Genomic DNA, 21,814 nt, shown 5'->3' with positions numbered 1-21,814 from the left:
CAGAGAGGAGGAAACCATGATGCATTGTGGGGATATGTTGTGTCTGTGTATCCTGAATTTCTGCATATCTGTACTGTGTCGCAGTCTCCATTCTGGTCCCCTAAGGGCGTGGCCACCAGATGGGGACCTGCATAAATACGGGCGGGTAGCCCTTAATAAAGTGTTCCTGTTTTATCCTTCATCATGCTGAGACTGGTGTTTGGATAACTGATCAAACTGGGGGATTGCTATACGCTGAAGATTTGCTATACTCCCCTGGCATAACTACTAGCTCTTGTAAGAGCTGTTCCTGCTCTCTGGCTGTAGGAGAGGTTCACCCACTGGAGCCTGGAGCCTTGTCGTAGGTCCAGCGTGGGTGGAGGACGGTGAGACCCCAACCAAGCTGCGGCGGTTCGTGGGGTCTGCAGGGCGTACGGTGTCAAGTGGAGTGCTTGGAGTCCTCGGAAAGCACTAGGAGCTTCTATCGACGGAGGTACCCGGTCGGGGTGCTAGGAGATCCGTTACATTGGTGGCAAGCAGTGGGATGGCGTCCTAGTGTGAGGAGAAGCAGCTCGGAGACACCGTTCGTGGAGTATATTGAGGGCAACGCTAGTATCCGTACAGCGCCCCTGGCTACAGCAGGATGGAATCGGCTAGTCTTCGAACAGCGTTCCACTACGAGGAGGATGATGACCCGGACTGGAGGGATGCAGTCCGGAAAGGCGTCTGGCACGAGGCCCTGGAAGATGTACAGCGTCGGCGGGGCGAGTGTCTCCCCAGTGAGGAGCAGCAGTTGCGGATGCGAGTGGCCCTGCGAATGCCCCTTCTGGGAGAGGAGCCCCTGAATGAGTGGGTGACAGAACTGGAGAGCCTGGTATGGAAGGAGCTTTGGCTAGATGACGCCTACCAGGCACTCTGGTGGTATGTGATTCGGCACTCTCCCTGGATGGCTGAGCACGACAGACCCGAGGGTGAGGATTATGATGGCCCTGGCCTGTTGTTTGAGGCCTTCGCAGAACCGGAGTTCGGAGATGCTGGAGAGTCCCGGTTCTGGGATATCTATGACTACAGAGAGGCTATGCATGATTGGGCTACAGCGAGAGAGGTGAGACAAGACCTGGCATCTCTAGTCACAAAGGAGTGGGAGCTGGAGCAGGACTACCAATACTTCTTCAGCTCAATTCGGTCCCAATATACACTGCCAGAGAGCTGGGTGGCAGTCCCAGACCTACAACCCTACAGCTGGGAAGACCCGACTGAAGTATCCCCTGCTTCAGTACCAGCTACAGAGGTAGGGGTCCTCATAGACTGGTCCTGTGAGGAACCACAACAGGCAGGTGGAGAAGGGACCGAGGGCTCTCCACCGGGATGCTGGGATGCTGGCCCAGACCCTCAGCAGCAGCCGGAGTTGCCAGGTGTGGACGCAGGTGACCCTGACTCGCAAATGTTGAGGGACCTCACAGACTGGTCCTGGGAGGACCCACAGATGGCAGGTGGAGATGGGACCGAGGTCTCTCTACTGGCCCTACAGGGATGCTGGGCCGCCTGCCCAGATCTCCAGCGGCAGTGCATATCACAGGGAGAGGAGACAACCGGTCTCTCTCCCCAGCGGAAACCTGAGTTCCAGGGGGAGGAGATGCGGGGTCCCTCTGCCTTACAGCAACCAGAGTCCTGGGGAGGAGAGGCAACCAGCCTCACCTTCCACCAGCAGCCGGAGATACCGGGAAAAGGGGAACACAAGCCCCTCTGCATGGGCGCAGATGAGACCGCGGGCTCGGTGCCAGTCCTACAGGGATGCTGGACAAACGGTCCAGATCCCCATCCATCTCCGCAGGGATACCAGGAGGAGGAGGTAAGCGAGCCCTCCCCTTCCCAGCTACTTCCCAACAGAGTTCTGGGGGCAGGGGATGAGCCTGCGCTACCCACTGATTTCTTCCCAGCGGAAGAGCTGGCATCAGGGCAGAGCGCAGTCGGCCTCTGCCCTCCTCTATCCTCTTCTCCAGAGCCGGACATCCCACAGGCTACCCCAGCGGAAGTGCTGGCATCTGGGCAGAGCGCAGTCGGCCTCTGCCCTCCCCTATCCTCTTCTTCAGAGCCGGACTCCCCACAAGCGACCCCAGCGGAAGAGCTGGCATCTGGGCAGAGCGCAGTCGGCCTCTGCCCACCAAGTACCTACAGCTCCAAGCTGGAGAACCACAAGGCAGCAAGGAGTCGCAGATGCCCACTCAACAGCTGGGGACATACGGAACAGAGCCAGGCCCCAAAATTCAACAGGTCCAGTATGGGGTTGTGGTTGGACTGCCAGACTAACTCAGGTACTGACCGTGAGCAGGGGCGTAGCGTGGGGGGGGCCGGAGGGGCCGTTGCCCCGGGCGCCAAATTGCAGGGGGCGCCAGGCAGCCGAAATTTCAATGAGGGCTACGGGAGCCTATGGCTCCCGTCCCCTCCGTTATGCCCCATAGGCTTCAGGCCTAGTGGCCTGAAGCCTATAAGGCAGTAGAGCGATGCAGGACTCGGTCACGATAATCTCACTGTGACCTCCTGCGTCGGGTCTCGCGAGATGACGCGATGACGCGGCGCAGGAAGGCACAGTGAGGCGTTCGTGACTGCCTGCGGCGGGAACAAGCAGGGATGGAGATGGGTAAGTATTTTTTTTTTATATTACCTTTCCTAATTGCAGTGCAGAGGCTCTGGGGGCAGTATGGGGGGTGGGAGAGGACTGGAGCAGAAAGGCTATGGCATTGGCATAGTAATAAGAGGGGGACATTATATTAGCAAAGAGGGTGCCAGTACATTAATAACAAAGAGGGGGACATTACATTAGCAAAGAGGGGGCCAGTACATTATTAATAAAAAGGGGGGCATTATATTAATAAAAAGGGGGGCATTATATTAATAATAAAGAGGGGGCCAGTACATTACTATTAATGTAATGACCCCCTCTTCATTATTAATGTAATGACCCCCTCTTTATTATTAATGTAATGACCCCCTCTTTATTATTAATGTAATGACCCCCTCTTTGTTATTAATGTAATGACCCCCTCTTTGTTATTAATGTAATGGCCCCCTCTTTGTTATTAATGTAATGACCCCCTCTTTATTAATGTAATGGCCCCCTCTTTATTATTAATGTAATGACCCCCTCTTTGTTATTAATGTAATGACCCCCTCTTTGTTATTAATGTAATGGCCCCTCTTTGTTATTAATGTAATGAGCCCCTCTTTGTTATTAATGTAATGACCCCCTCTTTGTTATTAATGTAATGACCCCCTCTTTGTTATTAATGTAATGAGCCCCTCTTTGTTATTAATGTAATGAGCCCCTCTTTGTTATTAATGTAATGACCCCCTCTTTGTTATTAATGTAATGACCCCCTCTTTGTTATTAATGTAATGACCCCCCTCTTTATTATTAATATAATGGCCCCCTCTTTATTATTAATATAATGACCCCCTCTTTGTTATTAATGTAATGGCCCCCTCTTTTTATTAATGTAATGGCCCCTCTTTATTAATAATATAATGGCCCCCTCTTTATTATTAATATAATGACCCCCTCTTTATTATTAATGTAATGGCCCCCTCTTTGTTATTAATGTAATGGCCCCCTCTTTGTTATTAATATAATGACCCCCTCTTTATTATTAATGTAATGGCCCCCTCTTTGTTATTAATGTAATGGCCCCCTCTTTTTATTAATGTAACGGCCCCCTCTTTGTTATTAATGTAACGGCCCCCTCTTTGTTATTAATATAATGGCCCCTCTTTATTATTAATGTAATGGCCCCCTCTTTGTTATTAATATAATGGCCCCTCTTTATTATTAATGTAATGGCCCCCTCTTTATTATTAATATAATGACCCCCTCTTTGTTATTAATGTAATGACCCCCTCTTTGTTATTAATGTAATGGCCCCTCTTTATTATTAATGTAATGACCCCCTCTTTGTTATTAATGTAATGACCCCCTCTTTGTTATTAATGTAATGGCCCCTCTTTGTTATTAATGTAATGAGCCCCTCTTTGTTATTAATGTAATGACCCCCTCTTTTTTATTAATATAATGGCCCCTCTTTATTATTAATATAATGACCCCCTCTTTGTTATTCATGTAATGGCCCCTCTTTATTAATAATATAATGGCCCCCTCTTTATTATTAATATAATGACCCCCTCTTTGTTATTAATGTAATGGCCCCCTCTTTATTATTAATGTATTGGCCCCCTCTTTGTTATTAATGTACTGGCCCCCTCTTTGTTATTAATGTAATGGCCCCTCTTTATTATTAATGTAATGGCCCCCTCTTTATTATTAATGTAATGGCCCCCTCTTTGTTATTAATGTAATGGCCCCCTCTTTGTTATTAATGTAATGGCCCCCTCTTTATTATTAATGTAATGGCCCCTCTTTATTATTAATGTACTGGCCCCCTCTTTGTTATTAAAGAGGGGGCCAGTACATTAATAATAAAGAGGGGGCCATTATAATATACAGGGGGAATAATATTATGGGGAATGGGGGACTATCTGTCTGGCTCTAGCTCAGTATTGGGGGGCAGCAGGATGACAGTGTTGAGACACCAGGAAGGAGAGCATGATAGTAAAGTGAGGAACCTAAATTTTTTTCGGTGAAACTCTGCAGAGACGAGAAGCGGCTGAAAGAAGTTATCATGGTGGTCTTATCTCTGAATGAAGACGTCGAGGAGAGTCTACATCACAGGAGATGTCACTGGATGTAACAGGTATGGTGCGGTATTCTACTGTAATAATAATGTCCATCCACATATCTGTTTCACGGTAGGGTTGAGGGAGAAGATTGAGAATTTGGCCCACCCTGCCGCATTCGGCCCCAGACTTCAGGTCACACTGTAGTGTTCTGAATTCTGGGGCCTCACACCCATCTACTACATTATCTGTACTCAGAGAGTTATCTCTGTGTTATCTGAGGTGTTACATAGGACTGCTAGTGATCTACTATAGTATCTGTTAAAAGTGGCGTGCCTGGGGTAGGCGCGGGGGGGGGGCGCAATTTTTGGCTTGCCCCGGGTGCTGGCAACCCACGCTACGCCACTGACCGTGAGGTCAGGTATCTGGTTAGTCTTCCCTGGAAGGGGGAGATGTGTGACGAAACCAACCTCGCCACGGTGTTTTGGAGGGGGCTGGTTGCTAGCCTCTTGCCTCAGGATTATGGCCCATACTAACTTTAAAGAAGACAGACCGGCCGCACAGCTTAAATCTGTCTTTGGAATTGTGTTTTATGTTATTATGCGTTCGGTTAAATTGTATGTTATGTGAGGGCACCCAGATAGCTAATATTATTGTATTTGTGTATTCTGAGTGCCATTCACCTAATGATATGCACTCAGACTTGAGCTATCTGGGGATATGTTAAATGTCTGTGTTTGCTGGGAGGGTGTGCCATTGTGTGTTTGGGTGGTGATTCCTGTCCTGTTGTCTCCACGTGTGTATTGGTGTTTTCCCTTTGTCCTGAGACATAATTGGATTGCTCCTCGGGTGTCGCCAGGCAGAGAGGAGGAAACCATGATGCATTGTGGGGATATGTTGTGTCTGTGTATCCTGAATTTCTGCATATCTGTACTGTGTCGCAGTCTCCATTCTGGTCCCCTAAGGGCGTGGCCACCAGATGGGGACCTGCATAAATACGGGCGGGTAGCCCTTAATAAAGTGTTCCTGTTTTCTCCTTCATCATGCTGAGACTGGTGTTTGGATAACTGATCAAACTGGGGGATTGCTATACGCTGAAGATTTGCTATACTCCCCTGGCATAACTACTAGCTCTTGTAAGAGCTGTTCCTGCTCTTTGGCTGTAGGAGAGGTTCACCCACTGGAGCCTGGAGCCTTGTCGTAGGTCCAGCGTGGGTGGAGGACGGTGAGACCCCAACCAAGCTGCGGCGGTTCGTGGGGTCTGCAGGGCGTACGGTGTCAAGTGGAGTGCTTGGAGTCCTCGGAAAGCACTAGGAGCATCTATCGACGGAGGTACCCGGTCGGGGTGCTAGGAGATCCGTTACACCAACTATATACATTTTCAGCATTTTGAATAAGTAACTGGTGATTTTAAGGGGTTAAACGCTGTTGGGCCACTAATCTAAGGGTGGAAATATACAGAGTAAGGACCCCTCCATAACACCCAACTGTACCCAGCCTGGCCCAAACTGTGGATTGGCAGGAAAACAGGTGCTAACCTTGACAACTATATACATTTTCAGCATTTTGGTGATTTTAAGGGGTTAAAGCCCATTTGGTAACTCACGTTAGGAAACAAATTAGAAGAATAATATAGGTCTTGTTTTAATCCACAGTTTGGGCCAGGCTGGGTACAGTTGGGTATTATAGAGGGGTCCTTACTCTTTATATTTCCACCCTTAGATTAGTGGCCCAACAGCGTTTAACCCCTTATATTCCTCAGTTACTTATTCAAAATGCTGAAAATGTATATAGTTGGCAAGGTTGGCACCTGTTTTCTTGCCAATCCACAGTTTGGGCCAGGCTGGGTACAGTTGGGTATTATGGAGGGGTCCTTACTCTTTATATTTCCACCCTTAGATCAGTGGCCCAACGGCGTTTAACCCCTTAAATTCCTCAGTTACTTATTCAAAATGCTGAAAATGTATATAGTTGGCAAGGTTGGCACCTGTTTTCTTGCCAATCCACAGTTTGGGCCAGGCTGGGTACAGTTGGGTATTATGGAGGGGTCTTTACTCTTTAAATTTCCACCTTTAGATCAGTGGCCCAACGGCATTTAACCCCTTAAATTCCTCAGTTACTTATTCAAAATGCTGAAAATGTATATAGTTGGCAAGGTTGGCACCTGTTTTCTTGCCAATCCACAGTATGGGCCAGGCTGGGTACAGTTGGGTGTTATGGAGGGGTCCTTACTCTTTGTATTTCTACCCTTAGATCAGTGGCCCAACAGCATTTAACCCCTTAAATTCCTCAGTTGCTTATTCAAAATGTAGAAAATGTATATAGTTGGCATGGTTGGCACCTGTTTTCCTGCCAATCCACAGTTTGGGCCAGGCTGGGTACATTTGGGTATTATGGAGGAGCCCTTACTCTATTTACACCCTTAGATTAGTGGCCCAACAGCGTTTAACCCCTTATATTCCTCAGTTACTTATTCAAAATGCTGAAAATGTATATAGTTGGCAAGGTTGGCACCTGTTTTCTTGCCAATCCACAGTTTGGGCCAGGCTGGATACAAATGGGTATTATGGAGGGGTCCTTACTCTTTGTATTTCTACCCTTAGATCAGTTGCCCAACAGCATTTAACCCCTTAAATTCCTCAGTTACTTATTCAAAATGCTGAAAATGTATATAGTTGGCAAGGTTGGCACCTATTTTAATGCCAATCCACAGTTTGGGCCAGGCTGGATACAGTTGGGTATTATAGAGGGGTCCTTACTCTTTATATTTCCACCCTTAGATCAATGGCCCAACGGGGTTTAACCCCTCAAATTCCTCAGTTACTTATTCAAAATGCTGAAAATGTATATAGTTGGCAAGGTTGGCACCTGTTTTCTTGCCAATCCACAGTTTGGGCCAGGCTGGGTACAGTTGGGTATTATGGAGGGGTCCTTACTCTTTAAATTTCCACCCTTAGATCAGTGACCCAACGGCATTTAACCCCTTAAATTCCTCAGTTACTTATTCAAAATGCTGAAAATGTATATAGTTGGCAAGGTTGGCACCTGTTTTCTTGCCAATCCACAGTTTGGGCCAGGCTGGGTACAGTTGGGTGTTATGGAGGGGTCCTTACTCTTTATATTTCTACCCTTAGATCAGTGGCCCAATGGCGTTTAACCCCTTAAATTCCTCAGTTACTTATTCAAAATGCTGAAAATTTATATAGTTGGCAAGGTTGGCACCTGTTTTCTTGTCAATCCACAGTTTGGGCCAGGCTGGGTACAGTTGGGTATTATGGAGGGGTCCTTACTCTTTGTATTTCTACCCTTATATCAGTGGCCCAACAGCATTTAACCCCTTAAATTCCTCAGTTACTTATTCAAAATGTAGAAAATGTATATAGTTGGCAAGGTTGGCACCTGTTTTCTTGCCAATCCACAGTTTGGGCCAGGCTGGGTACAGTTGGGTGTTATGGAGAGGTCCTTACTCTTTCTATTTCCACCCTTAGATCAGTGGGTGGAACAGCGTTTAACCCCTTAAATTCCTCAGTTACTTATTCAAAATGCATATTTTTTCATCCATTTTTCACTATCGTTTTTTTTTAGTAAAAACACAAATAATATAGATTTTTTTATTAATCTGATTGTTCACAAATAATATTTAACATTTATGTAGAAAAAAACAGATTTACTGCAGAGGAATAAGAGAAAAAAAGGTTTATTTGTCATAGTAATGTATAAGAAACTGCCGAATAAGAAACCAACTTCAGCCTCGTGCACTATAGCCATCTGGTGCCTGCTCTTTTAGACAACAGACACCCAGAGGCAAAGTGTCAGATCGGTGATAACGCTGATCACAGACTTTTGACACCTCACAATTGACCACTGCATCTGAGAGCTGTGCTCCCTGGCACAGAGCAGCCCCCCTGCGCCAATCATAACAGCCTTGGGCCTTCTGGAGGATTCAAGGTCTGTCATAGCTGTGTTCTTCTGGAGCCCTGCCTGTGTCAGCGCTCCATGGGAACATAATGAACTTATCAAAACGGGTGTAAAGGGAAACTGGTTTAGTTGTCCATAGCAACCAATCAGATTCCTCCTTTCATTTTCCAAAGAAGCTCTGAAAAATGAAAGGTGGAATCTGATTAGCTGCTATGGGCAACTTAAGCCAGTTCTACTTTACACTAGCGCGACTACGCTCTCCTTAGAGAATAAGACGCCAATGAAAAACACTTAAAAAAAAAAAAAAAATCGGGAATCTGAGCTCCGGACACTGAGACACTGGCAGCAGTCTCGGATGCGCACCCAGTGCGGGCTTCCTGTCAGCGCCGGCGCAGGCAGTGAGGAGGACACCCCGGGGGCCTTCCTCTGGTCTGACATCAAGCGGGAAGCTGGAAGTGAGCGAGAATAATGGAGGAGCTGGACGAGCAGCCGGCTGAGACGGTAACCCTGAGCACATGGCGGCCGCGTGTATAGGAATGTCAGCGTCCTGTGAGCCGCGTGTACTACCACCCCCATCATCCCCGACACGCTGTGTGTATGCTTCTGTAATATGCCCATGTCATGGCTGCCACTAATTCACGGAGATCTCCATTCATCTCTCTGTGATTCATGAAACTGTCCGCAGCAGCCAATCACAATGCAGCTCTCATTTTCAAACAGGGTGGGAAATGAAAGCTGAGTTTTGATTGGTGGCTATGGGCATCAAGGACAGTGTCCTAGATCCGTGGCAGATGCAGGCATTTTTATTTTTTTGGGTGTTGTTAGGCACCCCAGCAGTCGGACCTTCGCCGATCAAACGCTTATCCCCTATCCTGGGACAACCCCTTTAACAGATACTTACTGCGCATGCGCCAAAATAATTTGCCACAAATATGGGCCAGACAAGAGGACGCTGATGCCTGGCTCTGTCAGTCAAGGTGAGGGGGCGCAGAAGGCAGAGATGCTGAGGGCCCACCCTTCTGCGCAACAAAGCCCTAGTTGACATATTAAAGTCAGTTTTCTGTGGAACTGAGCAATACATTTTTGTCATGCAGGTATGACTGTAATAAGCAGGGTCAACCCTACCAGGTAATATGCCTGGGCTGATAGGGTTCTTCCTGCTGACAGGTGCTATTTAATTTTAATTTTTCAAATTTTTCTGTATCCCCTAGATTGTTCAAGGACTTGGTCGACAGAACACACACATTGGGTTTGATTGGGGACCGGGAGAGCTGCTGCTGTATGAGACCCGCTACCCAAACACAGGTATGTCGCTTTGTTCCTTGAAGGATCTGTCCAGTTTTCCTCCCCAAATAATAAGACCGGGAATTGCATCACCGCAAGCCTTGTTGTGAGCGCAACTGTGTAGTCACATTAAAGGCTCATGCACACAACCGTATGTATTTGACGGTGCGCAAAATACGGATGACGTCCTTATTTTACGTAACAGCTGGCCCCTAATAGAGCGGTTCTATCCTTGTCCATAATGCAGGCATTAAGGCCTCTTGCACACGTTCGGTTTTTTTTTTTAAGCCTTCCGTTTCCGTATTATCATTTTTTCGTTCTGTTCAAAGACATGTCCTATTATTGTCCGCATTACGGACAAGGATAGGACTGTTCTATCAGGGGCCAGCTGTTCCGTTCCTCAAAAGCGTAAAGCACACAGACGTCATCCGTATTTTTTTGTGGATCTGTTTTTTGCGGACCGCAAAATACTGAAAAAGCCATACGGTCGTGTGCAAGAGGCCTAAGGGTACATGCACACGTTCAGGATTCATGTGCAGAAAATCCGCAGGTGTTCGCAGGCAAATCCGTGCCGATTTTACTAAGTGAATGAAGAAAATCCGGTCAGGAAAAATAAAATAAATTGACATGCTGCGGATTTTAAAATCTGCACAGAAAAAATCTGCATCGTGTCCATTGAGAATTTCAAATTCTCATAGAATACAATGTACATGACCTACGGTGCAGATTTTCTGCACGCAAATCCGTGCGCAATCCTGATCGTGTGCGTTTAGCCTAATAGGACATGTTCTATTTTTTTGCGGAACGGACATACGGAATGCACATGAAAAATACATTTTTTTTTCTTTTTCTTTTTTTTTTTTTCTTTGTACCCATTGAAAAGAATGGTTCTGCATAAAGTCCGCAAAAAAAAAACCCCGGAACGGACACTGAAATAAAATACATTAGTGAGCATGAGCCCCAAGGGAGATACTATGGAAAGGCATAGGTAGCTGATTTAAAAGGGAATTCCTGTAATTTTCAAGTTTTTTTTTCTAGGGCATAACTATTAGAGATGTGGGGGTCTGACTGCTGCCACCCCCGACGATCACGAGAACGAGGGTTCAAGAAATGAATAGAGCAGTGGGTGGAGCATGCCCACTGCCACACCATTCATCTCTATGGGACTGCCGATAACAGCCTAGCGCTTGTACTCGCCTCTCTCTGGCAGTCTCGTAGAGATGAATTTAGTAGCAATGGGCATGCTCGACCTGCTGCTCGATTCACTTCGGGGGGGGTCCTCTTGTGGTACTGTGGGCATCCATTCTTGTGGTCAGTGGGGGACCCATACCCATCCACTCTGTGGATAGAGGATAACTTGAAATACCTAGAATACCACATTAAAGCGGGTTTGTCACTTCTGCAAATAGCATTTATCATGTAGAGGAAGTTACTACAAGGCACTTACTAATGTATTGTGATTGTCCATATTGCTTCCTTTGCTGGCTGGTTTCATTATTCCATCACGTTATATGCTGCTCGTTTCTATGGTTACGACCACCCTGCAGTCCATCAGAGGTGGTCGTGCTTGCACACTATAGGAAAAGCTCTAGCCTATGTGCGCTTCCACAGTTCCAGCCACCAGAGAGGCCAGCGCTTTTTCTTATAGTGTGCAAGCACGACTACAGCTGATGGATTGCAGGGTGGTTGTAACCATGGAAACGAGCAGCGTATAATGTGATGGAAAAATGAATCCACCCAGCAAAGGAGGCAATATGGACCATCACAATACCTTAGTAAGTGCCTTGTATAAACTTCCTCTACATGATATATCCCCTTTAGGCCTCTTGCACACGACCGTATGTCTTTTTCTGTATTTTGCGGTCTGTTTTTCACACATCCGTTGTTCAGTTTTTTGTTTCAGTTGTGATTCTGTTCCGTAGTTCCGCAAACAATTCTCTGTATGGTTTCCGTATGCGATCCGTTTTTTGCGAATCGCAAACGGAAACATAAAATCTGTAATGTTTTCAAACCGTAAACACGTGTGCAAAGTGGACATGGATCCGCAAAAAACGGATGACATACGGGTGTGTTCCATATGCATTCCATATTTTTTGTGGGCCCATTGACTTGAATGGAGCCACAGATCGTTATTTGCGGGCAATAATAGGACAAGCTCTATCAATTAGCGGAACAGATATGCGGAAACGGAATGCATACGGAGTACATTATATATATATTTTTTTTTTTTTTTGTGGAACCATTGAAATGAATGGTTCTGCATGCGGACCGCAAACACCGAATGGAAACAGGAAAAAAATAAGTTTGTGTGCAAGAGGCTTTAAGGCTACATTCACTTGACTATTTCTAGTCAGAGCTTCGTTTTTTGCGGATCTGTTCATTTCTATGGGGTCGCAAAAAATGCATACAGCGCACTGATGTCCTCTGTGTGCAGTCCATATCGGCGCGTCCGTTCTATTCTTGTCCAATTCGCAGACAAAAATAGGCATTTCTTTAATAGGGCCCATGAAACGTGTGGGATACACACAGCCGATATTCATTTTTTGCGGATCTGCGGTTTGCGGACCGCAGAGTGTATACAGCCGTGTGAATATAGCCTATAGTCCAGGATATGCCATACAATTCCCTGTGGTACCCTCTCCAGTTATCTCAAGCCCCTGGAAGAGGCAGCTCCCAGAAATCGCATTCCTGCAACCTCTTTCCGGCCTGTGCCCCATAGACGAGCTAGAGCTGGGAGTAATACCACTGCTTCTCTCTGCAGACAATGCACATCTGGCAACCGCAGGCCGCGTATCCTTCCTGCGCATTGATGACGATCTCTACTCGCCAGCGCTGAGGAAGCTTTTCAATGAGTCGCATGGAATTTTTGTGGAACTGCAAAAGAGCGAAGAAGAAGCAGCGTCCAGCAGGACACGTAAAGCACAGTATGTGATAAATAGAAGCGCGATGGCTGCTGGGGATCATTTATATTGACACGTGGGTTTTTATAGATGTGTCCGTCTAATAGCTGTCGGCCAATCGCTCATTCTGACCACCGCTATTCCTTCCTATTCACGTGAAGACGCATATGCTGTATTCCCAATGGGGAACAGGCATGTTGAATTCCACTGTTCCCATCCCTTCTTTCCCCCGATGTCTTGCGGGACACCCACATGCACATTAGATGTGGGCCAACTTCAGGCAGTTCATCTAATGTGAATAGCCCCCGTTCAGACACCTCTGGGAAATAACAATGTCTGAGCCATTTTTTTCTCTCACTTTTATAGTGTCCTTGGGCAAGAGGCAAAGATAACTCTGCCGCTTAATAGGAAATTAAAGGGGTTCTCCAGTCCTTTAACATTGATGGCCTACCCTCAGAATACACCATTAATATCTAAACGGTGGGGGTCCGATACCAATCAGCTGTTTGGGAATACCTCTGACGCCTATTTCCCTTTTAAGTGAATGGGAGCAGTAACCAGCGCTGTCCACTACACAATGGACAGAGCTATGTAGGGCAGGGTGTCAGACCTCCGATGATCGGATATTAAAGGAGTTGTCCACTTTTGCTATGTTGATGAACTAGCCTCGGGGTAGGCCATCAATATCAGATCTGTGGGGACACCGCCACCGATCATCTGTATGAAGAGAATGTAGCGCTTGTACGAGCGATGTGTTCTCTTCTGTTTACCTGCTAGCCATCGACATCGCAGCGATGAGCGGTGTAATTACAGCTCCTGCATCGCATCCACTTCAATGTCGACGGCGAGCAGGTAAACAGAGAAGAGACGACCACGCTCGTCTGAGCACTACGTTTTCTTCAAACATCTGATCACCAGGGGTCGGAGGCCCACCGATTCTGAGGATAGTTTATCAATATAGCAAAAGCGGACAACCCCTTTAATGGCCTGAGGACAGGCCATCTGTTAAAGGACTGGATAACCCCTTTAAGGCTTTCACCCGAAAGGACACCTCTATTAATATTAATTTTTAAGGGGATTGCTGTTAAAGGGAATGTTTTATAAGAACAGAACAGCATCTGTCTAAAAAGCTCCTACGGACTGATGGAAATAGATTTTACAAAGTGTCAGTGCATCAAGTGCTCAAACTGCTCGACACCTCCTTTGTGCGTGTTATATCAGATTACAAACTCCCGCGGTCCTTTCTGGTTTTCTATTCTGTTAAAAGACTAGACAAATTGAAAAAAAACATGTCTGTTTTTGCCCCATTTGTTTGAATGAATGATTAGGGGCTGTAGAGCCTCCATTATGCGTAGTTAGTGTCCGCTCCGTCATGTATCCGCTAGATGTGGAGGAAGAAAAGTCTTGTTTTTTAGTTTTTTTTGCGTGAAATTCAGTGGATGATGGATAGAATGCTATATGTTCCTTTTACATATTTCATTCAAGCCATTTAATTTAACCCCTTACCTACCGCCGCACGACTTTCTACGTCACGGCGGTAGGCTCTTATCTGTAACCCGACGTATAAAAGCGTCGGGTTACATCGTGAGTAGCCGGTGCCGCCGTAGATCGCTGTGACCTCGCTGTCATTAGACAGCTGCAGTCAGAGGGAGGTGTGCAGTGGCCAGGGGGAGCGGTCAGGCAGTAATGGACGCTTGTAGCACTCTGCCTCTAGCGTCTATTACATTGAAGAAGCTGAAAGCCGGCAGGGAGTGCTTTTTCTTATGTAAGAGCGCCACCTGCTGGCTTTCAAATGAAATGTCAGCCTGCAGGCTGGGAATTAAAGGGCTTATGTCACCCCACAAAAGTCTTTTTATTTATTTATTTATTTTTTGGGCTAGTTACATTCCTTATAGCGCGATATATGAGAATATAATGTTGTCACTTACTTTCATGAGGCCGTTTCTTGAGAAAACGAAGTTTTATAATATGCAAATCCGGTCTCTACCAGCAAGTAGGGCGTCTACTTGCTGGTAGCCGCCGCAGAAAACCGCCCCCTCGTCGTGTTGATTGACAGGGCCAGCCGCGATCTCCTCCTCCGGCCGGCCCTGTCAGTATTTCAAAAATCGCGCGCCTCTGTTCATTCGGCGCAGGCGCTCCTGAGATGAGAAGGCTCGTCTCCTCAGAACTCCCTCAGTGCGCCTGCGCCGATGACATCACCGAAAGAGAAGACGTCATCGGCGCAGGCGCACTGAGGGAGTGCTGAGGAGACGAGCCTCCTCATCTCAGAGCGCCTGCGCCGAATGAACAGAGGCGCGCGATTTTTGAAATACTGACAGGGCCGGCAGGAGGAGGAGATCACGGCTGGCCCTGTCGATCAACACGACGAGGGGGCGGTTTTCTGCGGCGGCTACCAGCAAGTAGACGCCCTACTTGCTGGTAGAGACCGGATTTGCATATTATAAAACTTCGTTTTCTCAAGAAACGGCCACATGAAAGTAAGTGACCACATTATATTCTCATATATCGCGCTATAAGGAATGTAACTAGCCCAAAAAATAAAAAGACTTTTGTGGAAGCCCTTTAACCTCTTTCTGCCTTGACTGTGGCAGAAAGGGCTTAATTCACTTTAAAAAAAAAAAAAACTAAATAAAAAATTTTTCCCCAAGATGAATAACATAAAAAAAAGTCACTTCAAAGGAGCTTGTTGCATTTTGGCGCTGTACAAGAGTTTTATGGCAGTACGGTGTTATAGAGCCAGCAATAGAAAAATAGTCTGCCAAAGTGCGCTCCAGTCTTTTGAAGTCTTGCGGCGGGCCCAGCCAGTAGATACATTACATTTTTTATAAGAAAGGAAAAAAAAATTATATAATTTTTGTTATATTATATCCATCATCTAATGGCACTAAAGAAAGGTCTAAGGTGTCCCAAGAAAAATAATATCAAATACATGTAAACTGTGGTACCCTCTGGCAAGGAAGGGGGATAAATACTCCAGTAATGAAGTGGTTAAGTATCAGGCCCATTTTATTTTTTTATTTTATTTTTCGTCCCTACGTTCCAATAGCGATAACTTTTTTTAAAATATTTTTTTCGTTCACATAGCCATATGATGGCTTATTCCGTTACCAAGAACCAGAACACATTTCTATGCTTTTAGAGGCATTACGTTATTCATTCCGTCATAATGGAAGTCTATGGCCTGCAGTCCCGAACCAAAACAGTCACCATAGTTGCCCAGTTCTCTCAAACCTATACATGTTATATATGAAAACGATCGTCACAAAATAGGGAACCTATTGCAATAATACATTTTTGTGTCAGTTTTAATATTTAAGAAATAAAAAGCTGTAATAAAAAAACTACTTTTTAATAATAATCAGTTTTCATCCAAATTAAACCGAGAAAAAGAAAAAAAAACTCTAAAAAACATTCTAATAAAAAGTCCTAAGTGTCAAGTAAAAAAAAAGTAATTTTGGTAGTCAAACAAATAAAAAAGCTACTGTCATTAAACCACCAGGTGCACTAAATCACAAAAAGTTGCCTGAACGTTAAGGCCTTTTTTGGGCCTTGTCATAAAAGGGTTAACTATTAGCCCCCTTAGGCCTCTTGCACACGACTGTATGCCCTCCGAGACATTCGGTCCGTGAGCGCACGGGAGCGCACAGCAGCATAGATTACAATGATGCTGTGCACGTCTGGCTGCCTGCGAGGCTATTGTCCTGCCCTCATAAGATCATATGAGTGCAGGATAATAGTACCGCGGCGGCCTGACATCCACAGCATCCTTGTAATCTATGCTGCCGTGTGCGCGATCAATGGCGCTCCAGGACATTGGCCATAGTAAGTCTTTAGGTGCTTGATCAGCTCTCCACTTACATGGTGCAATCACTGGTACTGTAAGTGAGCGAACATACGTTTAGGCACATGCACGTTCATTATTGTCAGGATATTCTCAGTAGGTTGAGAATATCCTTTTTCTGGCTGGGGCTATAAGGCCACCTTGGTGGTGACACATGTGCACGCAGCCGGAGGTTGCAACTTGCAACATTGTAATACTAGTGCACTGTGCATCCAAGCAGGGTGAGGTGACGGTCACAAGTCATCCAGCAAGTTTGCATTTGTGTGTTGTAGCAAAAGTCGCCGTGCCCGAGTCAGGGACTTTGGTGTACAAGTGCATATATAGAGAAACGTACATGTGATTTGCTGTCTTTGTGTTAATATTGCTTGTTTTTCACTTTAACAGCTTGGTCCACGTCAGTAAACGCTATCGCTCAGTTCTCCAGGCCTGTATGCAGGAAATGCACAAAGTGGCAAGTAAGAGTCAAAACTCTCCTTCTTTGTCACACAGTTTTAAAATGAAAGTATTGCTTCCACCTAGGCCATAAAATATAGTAGTCAGTGAAAAGAGTAGACCAGTGAAAGGTGTCATTCTCATTGCACCCTCCGTTTGTTTTTGTTTTTTTGTTAGTTTTTTATGGCATAAGTAAATGCTGCAGTCTATACTGATAAGTGCAGTATTAGCCAGCGTGCTCAACCATAACCTTTAATAGAGAGAGACACGTATATCCACTTCCCGTGTTCTGTATACATATGCTATAAACAGGGCTGGCCTTAGGTGTCCAGGCGCCCTGTGCGAGCTAATCTTGTGCCCCCCCCCCCCCCCCCCCATAACAGTTTTTTTTATTACAGATAATTTAAGTGCAAGTGCAAACAAGTACAATCATAGCCAGTCTCCTGCCCCCCCTTAAAGGGGTATTCTCATCTTCATGATCAGGTTTCAAATGTTTACACTGGTCCCATACTTCATTTTTCTAAATTGCTTCTATTATTTATATTGCACCCATTTAGCTAAATTGCCTTCCCACCTATCCATTGTTTACACTTGGCAACCCATAGATACGGCCGCATCTATGGGCCGCCCTTGCGCAGACCGCACTTACTTTTCACCCAGGCAGCCGGTCATTCCCACGAGAGCGCGCACGTCTGCTACAGAGCCGCGCATGCGCTTTTCATCTTTCTTCGGGGGAGAGAATTGAGGAAAATTTGTGGAGGAGCAGGGGCTTTGTGATCTATTGGCAGCGTTCAGCAGCGCAGCCCTGATGTCCTCAGTGAGTGGTGAAGAGATCGGGGGTGCGCTGCTGTTTTTAACAATGAACTTTGTATCGGGTGACGGCAGCTGCCAGCTGAGCCGGAGAGGCGGGGAGGTAGTGCAGAGAGGAGATCCCGATGAGAGAAGTCGTGCTGCTGCCACAGTCCAGGATTTTGACCCTGAAACACAGGTGTCACTGACAAACAATCAATGTGAGTAATGGACTGTTTATATTTATGAGGTCTCCGTACAGATAGCGAGTTTGGCCAATGCAGCAAGAACCCCCCCCCCCCCCCCCTAAGGATTATGAAAGTGCAGTTTAACCCCTTAAAGGGTTTCTACCACCTCATTTGGACCTAATTAGCTGTCAGACACTAGCGATCTGCTAGTGTCTGCTCTACCCAACAATGCTATTCTCAGACCTTTTGTGTGCAGCCGTTACACAAAAAAAACAACTTTTATTGCTATGCAAATGAGCCTCTAGGTGCTATGGGGCTGTATTCCGCCCCGCTCGTCCGTCAAGCCCGCCCATCTCCTTTAGATTGCCAGCCTCCATCTCATTTATTCGCCAAATTCTCGTGCCTGCACCGTGTGCATCTGTATTCAGCGCAGGCGCAGTGACTGTCTGAACGCTCTCCACTGCGCCGTCTGTTCCTCGGAGCACTCTGACGTAATCGGCGCAGTGAAGATGCCGATGCAGGGAGCGTTCAGACAGTCACTGCGCCTGCGCTGAATACAGACTCACACGGCGCAGGCGCGAGAATTCGGCGAATTAATGAGATGGAGGCTGGCAATCTATGAGATGGAGGCTGGCAATCTAAAGGAGATGGGCGGGCTTGACGGACGAGCGGGGCGGAATACAGGGTGAGTAGACGGAGCCTCTAGGTGCTGAAAAGACGCCCCCATAGCACCTAGAGGCTCATTTGCATAGCAATAAAAGTAGTTTTTTTTTTTTTTTTTGTGTAACAGGTCTTGGAATAGCATTGTTGGGTAGATCAGACACTAGCAGATCGCTAGTGTCTGAGAGCTAATTAGGTCCAAATGAGGTGGTAGAAACCCTTTTAACCGCCGACACACCAGTGAAGACTAGAACCAGTAATAATTAATCGGGCCAAACAGTGCGGCTATAGGCTAAACGCTGTGTATAGGGGAGGCCGCAGGATCCTCGCCATGGGATCTAACTACAGATTAGGGGATTGCATTCTAAGCAATTTTTTTGTATAATAAGGGTGGAGGAGTAATAGCAGAGCAGCTGGCAGAGCCGTCCTGCCGGCCATTTACAGAATACAGGCTGCCCTATAGCAGGCTGAGTGTGCAGGGGCAGAGTCTATAGTAGAAGTCTCATATTTTTTCAGTCAGTGGCTATGCAGCTCTTATAGCTGTGTGGGTAAGCGCTTTGCCTCTGATACAGAAGGTCGTGGGTTCGAATCCCAGCAGACATCTCTCCCTCTCCTGAGGACGGCAATACAGATAACTATGCCTGGGATTCGTCGGATTAGAATCTCGTAAATGAGAAGCGTGGAAGTTGTGACACAGGCAGGGCGTCTATAAAGTAGTAAGTGCACTGCCGGGAGGTGAGAGAAGGCCGCCGCCGTCCTGCATGTCGTTACAGTGTTTGTGGCCAAAGAGCCTCCTCGCTGTCGGCACAGTCTGGCCCCTGTTGCCATGGCGCCCTGTGCGGCCGCACAGCTCGCACACCCCAAAGGCCGGCCCTGGCTATAAATCATAGCACCCTAATCTAACCACTGAGCCCCCAAATGATTACAAGAAAGGGGGTTTGATCAATATGGGAAGGACAGAGATTGCCGAGTGCAGTGTTTTACCATATCCCTTTTCAACTGTTTACTCCCTGTATGTGACCACTTAGCCAATCACCGACTGAGATGAGTGACCGCTCTGATTGGCTATGCGGTTATTTACCATGGTGCCGTATATAAAATTTGGCACATCTTGCTAGACATTTTATTTTCTCTTTTTTTACACCTCTCCTTGGCTGGCTTACATTACACCAGTGTTTCATGCAAAAATGATGGCGCATGCTATAAATCTGGAGCATTTTACAACTCCTCTAATTCCCCCTACTTTTTTTAGGCATTTTTCACATTCTGCCATATCTCTTATTTTCCCATTTGATTAAATTTTTTTTGCTTTCTTGCTACTTTACTGCCGTAGCGCTGCTCAAAGCTGCTATCATATGTAATATATATATATATATATTTTTATTATTATTTCAGGTTCCACACGAGATGCGACTCAAAGCGCCAAATACTCTGAGCAGGTAGGGCAATGCAATTTTTTTTTAACAGTGCTGTAAAAAAATGTTAGTTCTTGATTCATCGTACCAGTCCCTAAAGTGGACTCAATGAGGGACGTTTATCAAGACTGGCATACCTGTACGCCAGGCTTGATGTCCATGCTCTAGTGTGAGATGTGCCTAATTTATTCAATGGCAGATACCTCTTAATAAATTAGGCGCATCTCTGCCCTGTGCCAGAAATGGAAGTCTATGCCAGCTGCATGCAGCTATAACTTTCGTTAGTTTCTGGTGAACATTATGAAAACCCTGTCTGGCAGTGTGAAGCCCCATCCCTTTCATCAACACTTCGGGAAAAGTGCACAGAAGTGGGCAGAAGTCTCCAGACGGGTGAGTATCAGAACTCGCCGCTCTTTCTTATCGGGCCGCCTTTTCTGATCCTTCCTCAGGACAAAAAAAGTCTTTCGCCCGGTTCAGTCCTTCCTTCCAAAGGTTGTGTTTGCATTCTATCTGAATGAAGAGATCATTCTACCTTTCTTTTGTCCTGCCCGTCTCATCCTTGTGAGCAGTCATTCCACACTATGGAGGGTTTCTTTGTTCTGGCTCACCCTTGGGACTGCTCTGTAACGTCCCATGGTCAAGCCTGTATCCCCCAATGAGACGGATGAGAAAACTAGATTTTTGTACTTACCGTAAAATCTGTTTCTTCCGTTCATTGGGGGACACAGGCGATACTAAAGCACACAAAGTGTAATCTCCTCCCTCTTCAGCTATACCCCACCTACAGGGACTAAGCCAAAACAGTTTGTGAAAAAGCAGTAGGAGAAGCAAAAGGAAAAACAGGACAAAACGAAGGGAGAATGATCTCTTCATTGAGGTGGAATGCCGACACGACCTTCGGAAGGAAGGACTGGAACGGATGAAGGACTACCTTGTCCTGATGGAGGATAAGGAAGGGTGACTGACAGGAAAGAGCCGCTAGTTCCGACACCCTACGGATGGAAGAGATTGCCACCTTGTAGGACAGGAAGCGAAGGGACACCTGCTGCAAAGGCTCAAACGGAGAGGACTGGAGAGCGCTGAGCAGCAGATTAAGGTCCCAAGGATTCAACAGAGGTCGGTAAGGGGGCGCAGCATTCGCCACACATTGCAGAAAGCTCCGAACCGCAGAAAGTGAAGCCAAATTCCGCTGAAAAAGAATAGAAAGGGATGAAACTTTCCCTATGAGGGAACTGAGAGCCAGCCCCAAGTCCATGCCCGACTGCAGGAAAGACAAGAGTCACGGCAACAAGAACCGAATAGGAGACAACTGGTGGCACTCGCACCAACTAAAGTACGACTTCCAGGTCATGGTATGGACAACCGCATCCGAGAAACCCCGAGCCCCTAGTACGGCGGCTTCAACAGCCATGCCGTTAAATGTAGTGACCCTAAATTCGGGTAGAAGATCGGTCCCTGTGACTAGTCCAGTGTTTCCCAACCAGTGTGCCTCCAGCTGTAGCAAAACTAGAACTCCCAGCATGCCCGCACAGCCAAAGGCTGTCCAGGCATGCTGGGAGTTGTAGTTTTGCAACAGCTGGAGGCACACTGGTTGGGAAACACTGGACTAGAGGTCCTCCTGAAAGGGAAGACGCCAAGGTTCGTCGGCGAGGAGGGAGACTAGATGTGCTTGGCCAGTCCGGGGCCACGAGAATGTAAGGCAGACCTTCGGACCTGATTTTCCGTAGAAGACGCGGAATG

General features: G+C 46.6%; 1 protein-coding gene across 1 annotated transcript in view; it reads left to right on the top strand.

Moving 5' to 3' along the window:
- The first annotated feature begins 8,813 nt into the window (after window positions 1-8,813).
- The window catches only part of NUP85 (nucleoporin 85), a 37,432-nt gene continuing 24,431 nt past the window's right edge, over window positions 8,814-21,814 (top strand). The window contains exons 1-5 of the mRNA XM_044298363.1: window positions 8,814-9,066; window positions 9,777-9,870; window positions 12,611-12,773; window positions 16,975-17,045; window positions 20,055-20,098. Of these exons, the coding sequence (XP_044154298.1) occupies window positions 9,034-9,066; window positions 9,777-9,870; window positions 12,611-12,773; window positions 16,975-17,045; window positions 20,055-20,098 (405 nt within the window). The 5' untranslated portion in view covers window positions 8,814-9,033. The remainder of the gene's footprint in view (window positions 9,067-9,776; window positions 9,871-12,610; window positions 12,774-16,974; window positions 17,046-20,054; window positions 20,099-21,814) is intronic.

Source organism: Bufo gargarizans, chromosome 6 (assembly GCF_014858855.1).
Source record: "Bufo gargarizans isolate SCDJY-AF-19 chromosome 6, ASM1485885v1, whole genome shotgun sequence".
Taxonomy (NCBI): Eukaryota; Metazoa; Chordata; class Amphibia; order Anura; family Bufonidae; genus Bufo; species Bufo gargarizans.
This window is presented reverse-complemented; position numbering and strand designations above follow the sequence as displayed.